The sequence below is a fragment of the Abramis brama genome (genome assembly GCF_963993115.1).
Source record: "Abramis brama genome assembly, chromosome: 1".
Taxonomy (NCBI): Eukaryota; Metazoa; Chordata; class Actinopteri; order Cypriniformes; family Leuciscidae; genus Abramis; species Abramis brama.
The window spans coordinates 27,542,563-27,554,635 of NC_139963.1; the positions used below are offsets into that span (position 1 = coordinate 27,542,563).

Here is a 12,073-nt window from a genome sequence, read left to right on the forward strand (position 1 = left end):
GTCATGCTTCAAGCGCTCTGGAAATCATATTGTCTGGAACAAAAGAATGACTGAGTCCCAGTGTAACAACTGCCTCTCTGACATTACAGATGCTCAGGACTGTTAAAGCAAGCTTCACTGGAAATACTGGCAATGGAACGGACCATGTGTCTGTGTGCGTGTGGCATTCTTATTTAAATCAGGCGGTGCTCAGGGCGACTCTGACTAAAGCGGCAACAGAAAGTTTAAAAAAAAGCAAAGCTCAAATGAAGAGTAAAGAACAGCTTGCTGGGACTGTAAATATGAATATCGTGTCATCATAATGTTTGTACAGGGTACGATATACCCACCCGACTGAAATGCAAGGGTGGGGGGGGAAACATGAGAGAGCACTTGAAAAATACTAGTCTTTCAATACATGAAAGGCTGCAGAAGTGCAAGGAAAAAAAGAATCTGTCTTGTGTTATTACAAGTCATAAACAAAAGAACACCCACTCCTCGAGGCAGAGAACAAAGAAAAACGGAAGATAAAACGCTAAAGCAGTGTAGTAAACCATCCAATGTAAAACTGACAAGATGTGCGCCGTCTTTATTGCTTTAACAAAATTGCACTTTTCCTATTGCGGGAGGCTCGGTTTAATGGTGTCGTGAGGCAAGCGGCCCTCAGCAGAAGAGACAACTGGGGTGTTATAATTGGAAATATGCTTTTCCATTTACTGCTCTTTCAATAAAGGTATAGGAAGGAATGCAGCGGGTCTTTAGGTTGAGGCACGGCGCGGTCGGCAGCCATATGTACGGTTTTAGAGATCTCATTTCATGGTCCGTGCATATGGCTGCCTTAATGGCTCAATTAATTGATTCCGAAATCAATTAATCGATTCGCCCCTGTCTAGTAGCCGTGGGGAGCCGGAGGCCACGGTGACTGATCTCAGGGTGATGGGATGAGACGGGGGAAAAGGAATAAATCTATAGAACTAAAATAGGGGCCAGGGGCAGACGCGAAACATATTTTGAATCCCATTCAGTGTGTGTTGAAATATTCGGGCATCAAACTTGCCTTGAAATCCCGCTTTCATTATTCAAACACGCAATGCACAATATGATACTTCCAATCGTGACAAATAACGATCGATTCCAAAGCGGCCTAAAAAAAGAAAAGAAGAAAGTCCTCTGTGGCCATTTCTATGGAGCCAGAGATTGTGTTGCTCCCTGTAGGGAGGAAAGGTGAGGGAAAGATGGAGCGATAAGGACAGGAATGTGAGGGAGGACAGCGGTTCAGCCTGGGAGACCTACTCAATTACTGATTGGGGACTCACAGAGTTGTGAGTGTTTACCATTCATTGATCTCACACTGAGTGCTAAACGGCAAACAGTGACAGGGCTGCCGGTGTGTGCTCTGAGCACACACACACACACAAAAACACACAGCCGCTGGAGTGTAAGAGCCCACACGGACACACATATGGCAGCGCTGGACAGAAAAAGATAACCTCACAGTGAGGACTAGTGAAGTGAAAAGTGCCTGTAAAATATTTTCTTTTCCGAGGAATTTTTCATTGTGGGGGAATGTGGAAGAACTGCATCAACCGTCATTGATCCATGAGGGAGCTTTTGTTTAATAATGTGTTGTACATTTCATAAAAAAGTGTATAAGGGAGAACAATTCCATATTTAATTTATGTATATATGTATATGTATATGTATATGTATATGTATGTGTGTGTGTGTGTGTGTGTGTCTACTTGTACAACTATCTTTGTGAGGACCAGTTTGAGTTTAAGACCATTGGAGTGAGGACAAAGAGAGTAAAGTGAGGACATTTTGGCCGGTCCTCACTTTCTGAGAGCCCTTTAAAGGCCTGTTTGAGGGTCAAGACTTGGTTTTAGGGAATTAGGTTAAGGGTAGGTTTAGGGTAAGGGTTCGGGTTAGGCACTTACTTGTGATGGGTAAGGTTAGTGTAAGCGGCTAGAGACTGCATTGTGTCAAAGAATGTCCTCATAAAGATAGATGTACAAGAATGTGTGTGTGTGTGTGGTGTGTGAAAATTTTCTTTATGAAATGTATATTTAGTATAATAAATATGTGTGTGTACATAAATATAAATATAAATATATATACACGGCCAGTTACCTACTTAACCTAAAAGGAGTGGATTGTTTATCATTCCTTTCTCGGAACAATTCTGGGATGTGTGCCAGGTAAAAATATAGCCTGTGTGTGTGTGCGCGTGTGTATAGCATGCATATGGCTGACAGTTTACATAGCATGCCATCTGTGCCGCATTCTTTTCACTGGCAGAGGACTTCAACATGGAGGGAAAAACAATAACAAACAGTAAAAAAAAGGCTTCCAGTTAATCTTTTTTGGTATCAAAGGATTCATTAATAGTCGTTCATTATAACAGACGCATATTTTGCTGCAATGTTGGTTTTACATGAGCAGAAAAATAAAAACCAAACATTTGGGAAAGATAAACCAACCAAAGCCACAGCGCTCAGTGCTTCAGAGTGCTGCACGCTCATTTGCGAAGATGTTCTCATGCACAAACAACTGCACAATAGCTCGGAGGTACAACACTGAGGGTTTCCTGCACTCAGTGAACCGCAGAGGCAAAAAAAGACAGATAACGTACATCAGCGATGATGCCTTTTTAAGATGTGCTATTTTCAGCACAGCAACATTACTAGGATGAAACGCAGTAGCTGTCTAAGTCAACCTCCACTATCATCTGTGCGTCTACAACCATCCGTCGACCCCCAAAAGCTGCACCAGAGGGGTTGCGAGGGGGACGTTCTGCAAGATGTCTGCCCTCTTGCGGGTATGGCCCAGACCACACGTGCCCTCCCTAAAGGAAATCAGCTCTCACTCCGCCTGGATGAGGATGGGCACGCCGGGGCCGTCTCTCTCGGGACCACATGGGGGAAGGCGGCCAATGAAGCACGACAGGAGTCAGAGCAGCAAGCTGACATATTGAGCTGACATCCGCACCATTTGTGAAACATCCTTATTTAAGAAAAAATACTGCATGAGAAAATAATCAACAGATTTAAAACGAATATGAGACCAAATAAACCACTCATCTTTCTGAAGTGACACTATTCAGAAGCGAAATGTCACTTTAGAGGAAGAAGTACCTGCATGTTACTGTGATTGGCTGATTACAGTCAATGAGATAATGCCTGGCTATCATGTTCACACAGTTCCCGCAAACCAACCTGAATGGGTCAAGCTGGAGGCAATGGACGGGCTAATTACAGAGTAAACAACTCCCCCACTCGGACATCACCACTTTCTGCATTGTCCGAAACTAAATGAACTTGAAATGATCTGTGAGTGGGCCGGTTTTAACAACCACTCGGGTCGGTTAAATTAAAGGTCCACCTCTGCATCTGTGACCATCATTACACCCGTGGTGTTTACTGAGAATCTGATGACGAATGTCCTGAAATGAAGGTGACAATTAATAATAACAGCCATTACAAAACTGTTAAGAAGAAATTAAATTTGTATTCATCTTTGTTAACATTAGTTTATAAATATACAACTGTTTATTGTTTGTTCATGTGAGTTTACAGTGGATTAACTTTTGATTTTAATAATTTATTAGTAAATGTTCAAATTAACATGAATTAAGGTTAATAAATGATGTAGAAGTGTTGTTCTTTCTTAGTTTATGTTAACTTAAGTAGGTAACTAATGTTAACTAATGAAACCTTACTGTAAAGTGTCACCCATTTTACAATAAGTTTAAATTCATTAACATTATCACGTCATAAGGTATAATAAACTAAAAAGAAACATTTAATTACAGCATTCATCAATAACCTATTTTTCATTATTATATCTAAACAAATGTTAATTTAAGCAACTTCATATGCTAAAAATGTATTAGTATACACTGCTGTCCAAAAGTTTGGAGTAGGCTGTTTTTTGAAAGAAGTCTCTTATACTCAACGACGTGGCATCAAAAATGTAGTAAAAAAACCCCAGTAATATTGTGAAATATTAATACAATTTAAAATAACTGTTTTCTATTTGAATATATTTTAAAATGTATTTTTTTCCTGTGATGTCAAAGCTGAATTATCAGCATCATTACTCCAGTCTTCAGTGTCACATGATCCTTTAGAAATCATTCTAATATGATGATTTGATGCTCAATAAACATTTATTGTTATTATCAATATTGGAAAGAGTTGTGCTGCTTTATATTTTTGTTAAAGCCAAAAAATAGCATTTATTTAAAAAAAAAAGAATCTTTTATATCATTGTAAATGTCTTTACTAGGATAGTAAAGGGATAGTTCACCAAAACATGTTTAATTCTGTCATTAATTTCTCTCCCTCATGTCGTTCCAAACCCATAAGACTTTAGTTCATCTTTGGAACACAAATGAAGATATTTTGATGAAAATGATGAAAAAGATATCTGTCCCTCCATTTATTGTAAAGCCTAAATTTAAAAATGTCATCATATAAAGCGATCATGTCTCTTCAGAAAATTTAGACTAAACCACTCAATTCACATTTGTCAGCCAAATTAATAAATGTAATGTAACTGTATATGTGTGTTTCAAAGATGAACGAAAGTCTAACAGGTTTGGTACAACACGAGGGTGAGTAATTAATGACAGAATTGTAATTTTTGGGTGAACTAACCCTTTAATCCTTGCTGAAAAAAACCTTAATTTCTTTGGAAAATAAAAATAAAAATGATTGACCCCAACGTTTTGAACAGTAGTTTATGTAGAAATGAACATTAACCTAGATGAATAAATGTATTGTTCATTGTTAGCTCATGTTAGCAATTGCATCAACTAATGTTAACAAATAGAAATGTATTGTAAAGCATTACTACAATTTTATATTATTGTTTGCTTTTGGAAAGTAAATACTGTTCCATATGCATTCATGAAATCCATCACAAGCTCTCTCACACCGACCACTGAGAATATGGCACTGCGCTCTATCAAAACAGCAATGAAAAGCATCTATTACTGTATTAAAACCTCCCTCTGGGAGCTGATTGGTTATCACCTACTCCAACAAACAAAGAAAAGATGAGAATGAGGGCTGTGTCACAGTCTAGGCCTCTTTTGTTAGTAGATGAAGGATCAGTTGTGAGGAACGACCTGGATCTAAAAACAGCTCCAGCCAGATGAGGTCATAGCTTTGGATGTCTGTAAAGTTTTGCTTTCTCTAGGCTCATAAAGTGAAGGAAAGAGATTGATAGAGAGAGAGAGAGAGAGAGAGAGAGAGAGAGAGAGAGAGAGAGAGAGAGAGAGAGAGAGAGAGAGAGGGGCGGGCGGGATAATGGCTTTTCCAGATGTGGTTTTGCTCCCTTCTGCTCTGGCACTAAAAAAGAAATTTGAACACTAAGGTAGGATAGGCAATGAAAATCTGGCCGCTGTTCGCAAGAAAGCTCATATTTTCCTTCAAATCATCAGTAAAACGGTTTAAACATTTTGTCTGTTGAGCAAATGGTCTAATTATGGGATACAACAGGAGTTTCTCCTAAAAATGAGCAAATTGTTTGTTCTTTCTAAGGCATGGTTCACCCCAAAATTAAACTTCTATCATCCTTTTTCTCACCCACATGTCATTCCAAACATGCATGCTTAAATCACCCGCCCACATGCAACACAAAAGTAGACATTTTTGAAGATTTGTTGCACATCTTGTGCCATACGAACTAGTGAACACATTTAATGCTAAATTTGAACATAATTAGAAATGACTAGCATTAACAGGGTGATAATACATATTATTAGGGGAAATAACTGCAAATATTTACAAATTTAGTTTATGTGGCACAACTCAAAATCATAAAAATGGGCCACATTGCCCCTTTACTTGGGCCAAAAGGCCCCCCCAGGCTCTTCCCAGCTGTCATCTGATTGTTGTAGAATATATAAAATACATCTGATATCATCAAATTACAAAATCCCAGTCAAAGGGATACATCTGAATTCTATGAGTTCTTTACATAATGCTATCAATTATACACAGGCCTATATTACAATAAACTAACAATTCACACTGAATGATTCTACTCAACTGACCTATAGGTTATAATGAATAATGAAGTTTCAAATGTATTATTATTATTATATATAATATTTTATAATATTTATCAAATTAAAAAAACCTACATAATTTAAATAAATCACTGAGTCCACAATTACCAAATAGACAGTCTATTGAAGCCAAATAATAGCTTTGCATGAGGAACAGACCAACATTTTAAGTCATTATTCACTGATCATTTACAGCTCACGTCAACTTTTTTAGGAAAAAAATTCTTTTAATAAACCAAATTCTCCAGCGACTTCTTGTTACTGTGCAGAATTGCGCTGAATCGTACAATTTTAGAACAGAAAACGTTCTTGAAATTATTTTAAAAACCTAGAGGGAAAACCTCACCAAACTAAATTCAGCGAGAGCACTTTGTACTCTGAGTTGGTGAAAAACACAAAGATAGTCAATTATTCATGGAAATGCCCTGAAACATATGAAATATTAAGGCAGCCTACAGCACTGATGTCCTTGGAGGGCAGATCACGGAGGGCACCTCAATCCACAGCACAATCCAAAAAACCTGAACCGTGACGAGCAATGCCATCAAGAAGAGTCGGAGATTGAGAAAGCGAGAAAGAGAGAGATATTCTGTAGAGAGCGGCGCTTACTGTGGCTGTGCCGGAGACCGACTGTACGCTGTTGTCTGGTCCGCTGGGCTCACTGTGCGTCTGGGCAGGGGGGTACATGTTCAGAGTGTGCTCTGCCACGGGGGTCTGGCCCGGGTAGTCTGGAGTCGGGTGAGGGTGGGACGGCGTGTACTCAGCAGGAATGCCGTTCTGAGGGGGAGCGAACTGGGCCGATGGGTAAGGCTGGGCCATGGTTTCTGGGGGTGCTGGGGCGTCTTGATTACCCTGAAAAAACAGAACAACAGCAAAATATTAGCGACATTATAGCATAGTTCACTAAATGACCAAACATACCGTATGTGGACACCTGAACGCCACATCCATATCTGCATTGAGTTGGGCAAAACCATGGGCGGACGTTTATAGTGATTTTAGCTGCTACAACAGTTATTTATTGATTTTTATAAATCGAATGTTTGTAAAATAAATGCTTTGTGTGAGTGGTGGGGATTTTGAGTCATCTTAGTTTTTTCTAATCCACCAAAAATAGATTCATTCAGATTCGTTCACCGACCCTTCATGCATGTTACATAGTTACACCAGGTGATAGTGACAAGTAGCCTAACTCATAACTTTGAGTCCAGAAAGAGTGTTCAAGCATCCTGCTAACTTTTTTTGTCCTTCATGATTTGTTCACTTAAAAGATTTGAACTAAAACACAGATTCCAAAACATCACTAATGTGTTCAGCCTGCCTGAGACGGATATACAATTTTTTTTTTTTTTTATCGTGTATCACGCTCACGTGATTTAAAACATTAACATTTACATATAACAAAAACATGTATGATAGTATCTTTGTTTAAGGATATACTTGTTAGTAAAACGACAGCATCCAATTTAAACTCAAAATTCAAAAATCTGCAAATTCATTCATGAAGTTCACACTTTAGTCATCTTGACTTTAGACTTACTACTGCGTTGTTACTTTAAATATGTTCATGAAAATAATTTGAAAAATATTCATGAAAATGGTTTCTCCTTGTGTTTGGTGGATAATCAGTCTAATGGATATTTTGTTTCTATTATTCAGTATAATTCATTATTCGTTAAGTTATTCAAATAAGTTATTATTCACATTTTTCTATGGTATTCAGCTTCATCCCTATTTTCCATCTGACGTTGGATCATGGGACATACTCTCATTCGGACACAAGAGGTCAGACATGATTGTATACTTGGTTTTATGTATCAAACATGCTCATTATGTCCACATACTTTTGGTCCATATTTGAGGTCCACACACACAAGCTTCATCTCGCGTCATTCGTGCTCTCTATGTGTTGAATTATCAGCGAAGCACACGCTCAGCTTCAGACACAAGTTCTTTCATAAAGCTGGGCCAATTAAATTACAGTGTTAGCATGCACCGGACCGACAACAAATGAACAAGCACACCCACAGACAAATGCGTTCCGTACACAACGCTCAACAGACCTTTATCTCATGGAAGAGCTTTCTTATTTGATCAGGACCAATTCATCCACCTCCCAGCGCCCAGATTATCCACTTATGCATGGAGACGTCTATACACCTCGCACACCAAATCTACGCTAAACCGCCACTTTGCAAGCCGCGCCCGAGAGACCAAAAAGCCATCTAAATTAGCGTTCGCTATCAATAAACAACGGCAGATTAGCAGAAAGAAAACACACAACAAAATTGGGTCACATGATGCACAACAGCACAGGTAATGGGGAAGTTTCGTGAAAAATACATTCATCTGAATGGCTGTGTGGAATTGACGTGGATACTAACCTTAGGTGATGGTGCAGTAACTTTCTTTATTTGTGTGGATTTTGTATAACCAGATGGTGTGTTTTTGTTCTGTACAGCCATTTGGAAAATTTTATTGGTCAGAGGCCAGTGTTATTTTAATATTAAGCCATAAGTATTATAGTATAATTCATATTTTAAATTAGCTTTTATTTTATATTTTCAGTTTTTATTTTAAGTTTTAGTAATTTAGTTATGTGCTATTGTAATTTTTTTTTAAAAACATACGTATAGCTTTATTTCAGTTTTTCAAGTTTTCAAGTTTTTCATCAAATACAGATTTTTTTCTTTTAGTTTTATTTCAGTTAATGAAAACTCAAAAAAAAAAAAATGTTTTAGTTAACAATAACAACATGGTCAGAGGTTTCTGACAACTGTCAATAGTTGACATACATTCAAGTATAGATGTATAGCCATAATGAGTGTGGATAGTATAGCCCAGATAATTAGGCCTTGGGAGAATTTGAAGAGAAGTGTTTGCATTCATTTCTTTGACTTTAAGAAAGACTTTCAGTGTGCTCAGATTTTTCAAGTTACCAAAGAAACACATTTTAGGAGAAAAATCTGAGAAGCAGGTGACTTCATCCAAAAATGAAAATTATGTCATCATTTACTCACACTCATGTCATGACTTAGTTTCTTCTGCAGAAACAAAAGATTTTTTGAAAATTATTTTTGTCCATACAATGAAAGTAAATATGGATGCCATTGGACAACATCTGATTCTACAGAAGACAGAAAGTCTTACAGGTTTGGAAAGATATCAGGGTTTTTTGGGTGAACTATTCCTTTAAGAAAGTATATGGAGACAATTTTTGAGACAGCTTTAAGAAAAAAAATTCTGTTCGCTCTCCATTTATTCTCACTGCAGTCTAGGAGAAATGATTGAGATATTAAAGAGATCTAATTGGTTATTTTCCATTCTTACAGTAGGAAACAGTTCGTGACACATTTCATACACACACATTCACATCTTCTCCATGCCAAACCATGAGTTATGTAGGCAGAGAGATCCCAGCGCCCACAGGCCTGTTGAGAACACACTCTGACACGGGACAACTGCACATTATAAAAATAGCAAAACACACTCTGCCACTACTTTCTCTCCTCTGACCACAATGCCACACTACACAGAAATCCTACGTACAAAGCGTAGGATAAAAGGAGAAAAAGTCCACAGTTCTATCTGTGATTTATATGAATATTCCAGTCTAAAATGAATTAACCCATATGATTTCCCTACACAATAGCATATGATGTGTGAGGAACATGCATGTATAGTATATATGTGTATAGTGCACATGTATAGTGATGCCATATCCATGAACAGTTATTTTATGTCAAATCTTTTCACTGAATAAGTTGAAAAACTGTTTTGGAAAACTGGACTAAATCATTTGTTTAAGTTTACCTCACTGTCTCAGTGATCTGGTTGCCCACTGGAGTGGAAGGCAATAAATGAAAACTGGGTAAGTTCTGAATTACCTACTAGTAGTGAATACTGACATTTTAGAAAGAATATACGGTCATATTTAGGATACTTTTATGGTACGTCTGCATCATTTTTTATGCTCGACAGCTCCAGTACGCCTAATTCATGGGTTCGATTCCCAAGAAATGTATGAACTAATAAAAATGTATACCTTGAATGATAACAGCATCAGCCAAATCTGTAAATGTAAATACTGAAAAGAGTGGTCAGGATGTTCTTCAAAAATTCACCTTTTGCATTCCCCAGAAGTCAGTCCCACAGCTTTGGAACAACGTGTAAATAATGACAGGATTTTCATTCTTGGCAAGTTGAACGAGCCGAGAAGAGCCAGGAGGGAAGCCGCAACTTGCTACTCTGTAAACGGGACCTTGTAAAAAAAATCCCTGCTGTTCCTTAAGCAGATGTTACACACATCACGCTGTTTTCCATTAACACCATCAGCACTTCGCATAGCACATTGATATTCAAGAGCGGGCACACCACCGCCATAATTAGACTATCATTTGATCAGGAGTGCTAAACTCTTTATACACAAGTGTCAAAGACGTTAAGGGGAGGGTGGAAGAAAAGTTAGAGAAAAGACAGTGGTGCTTCCCACAATGGTGTGGGAAGTCCCTGATGGTGCAAGTCTGCTGGGAGCTCTGCATTTGCAGTCATTGTAGTCGTGCCGTCGCTGAGATTTTTTGGAGGCCCTCGTAAAATAGCTGTTGGCAAACACTGGGAGAAAAAATGCGATGGCAGACAGTCAGGCTTAGCTAAACGCTTTGGCCTCCACCCTAATGAGAACCACATTTGGAGGACTGAAATATGTTTTACGTGGCAGCGCACTGGATTCATCACTTCACTGTGCTCGGCTTCCAGGCGAACACTTAAACATACGCAGCTATAAAAAAGTGGCTTTGTTTTGGTAAAGGGCTTTTTACGACACTTTGCAAATATAATTTCGCACACAACGAGACTACTCCTCCCTCACTCCCGTAGACGAGAAGTCGCTCTAAATTCCGCATGTACACGAATCGACACAGCTCACGGTCGCTAGAGTTCAACCGCATGCTAATGCCTTAAAAATTATGGAAAGCCAGGTGGAGCACAGTAGCACTAAAGCGGTACGTGTCAAAGTTCTTGCCGGTAGTGTTTGACTATTATGGAGCAAAATAAACCGTTTGAAGAGCAGCGCGTCTAACTCTCGTCTGCCTCACTCACTCTTCTCAGGCTGGATGACAGAATTCGGCTCATTTAATTGATCGTGTGCTGCCAAATTTGTGAGTTAGCCACCAAGACCAACACGAAACAGAGCTCAGAGATGGATTGGAGAGAAATGAGAAAGAAAGAGATGGCGAAATGTGTGAAAAGAGAGCAAAACAGCTGCTGATAAGGCAGCCTGAAAAAGAGTTGCTGAAGGGGGCTCCCTCTTTCTTCAAAGCGCACTCTCTCTCTCTCTCTCACACACACACACACACAAACACACACACACACACACACACTCTCTCTCTCGAACGCAGTCATACACAAACCACTCGCTCTACTGTGCAGCCACAGCACAAAAGGAAGACGGGCAGGAAAAAAAATGCACTAATGCGCTTGGTAAGCAGAATAACAGGGAAAAAATACCTGTTCCACCATCTTGCTCCCTTTTTCCTCCATAAACTAAGCAGCTGCCTTGGTCCCAATCCCTGCAGCATCTGCCTAAAGCAAGCATCAATTATAGATGAGGGTGTGTGTTCAACCACTGTGTAGCGAGAGGGAGAGAGTGAGTGTGTGAGTATGTGAGCGGGAGGGAAAGGAGGGGTGGAGAAGGAGGAGGGAACTAATGCAAGCGAAAGCTAAGCTCCAAAATTTCTCTCTCTCTCTCTGTTCATAACTAATGTCCGACACTCTGAAATGTTAGTGATTCAGGCCATTCGGCGAGCATGTAAACTAAACTTAATTTAGAGCTGTGATACAGATTGTGAAATGATGTTAAAGCTGAGGCTGTTTTCTGTCTGCGAATGTGCAGCTGATGGATTTGGATTGTATCGCTGATGGTGAAATGAAAACTAATCTCAGAATCCGTCTTTTTTTAAACACAGGTTTTAAACTATGAAGAATGGAGCCTAAACGGACATGGTGATGGGAAAATAAATG

At 39.0% G+C, this 12,073-nt stretch overlaps 1 protein-coding gene across 15 annotated transcripts in view; it reads right to left on the minus strand.

The window, feature by feature from the left end:
- The window catches only part of rbfox1 (RNA binding fox-1 homolog 1), a 245,770-nt gene that overhangs the window by 36,439 nt on the left and 197,258 nt on the right, over window positions 1-12,073 (minus strand). For 12 of the 15 annotated variants that reach the window (XM_084126014.1, XM_084126013.1, XM_084126017.1 and 9 more), the window contains one exon: window positions 6,665-6,907. In XM_084126014.1, coding sequence (XP_083982140.1) covers window positions 6,665-6,907 — 243 coding nt within the window. Of the gene's footprint in view, window positions 1-6,664; window positions 6,908-10,179; window positions 10,204-11,560; window positions 11,688-12,073 lie in introns of those variants that run through there. The other 3 variants (XM_084126015.1, XM_084126006.1, XM_084126010.1) reach the window with 3 other exon arrangements.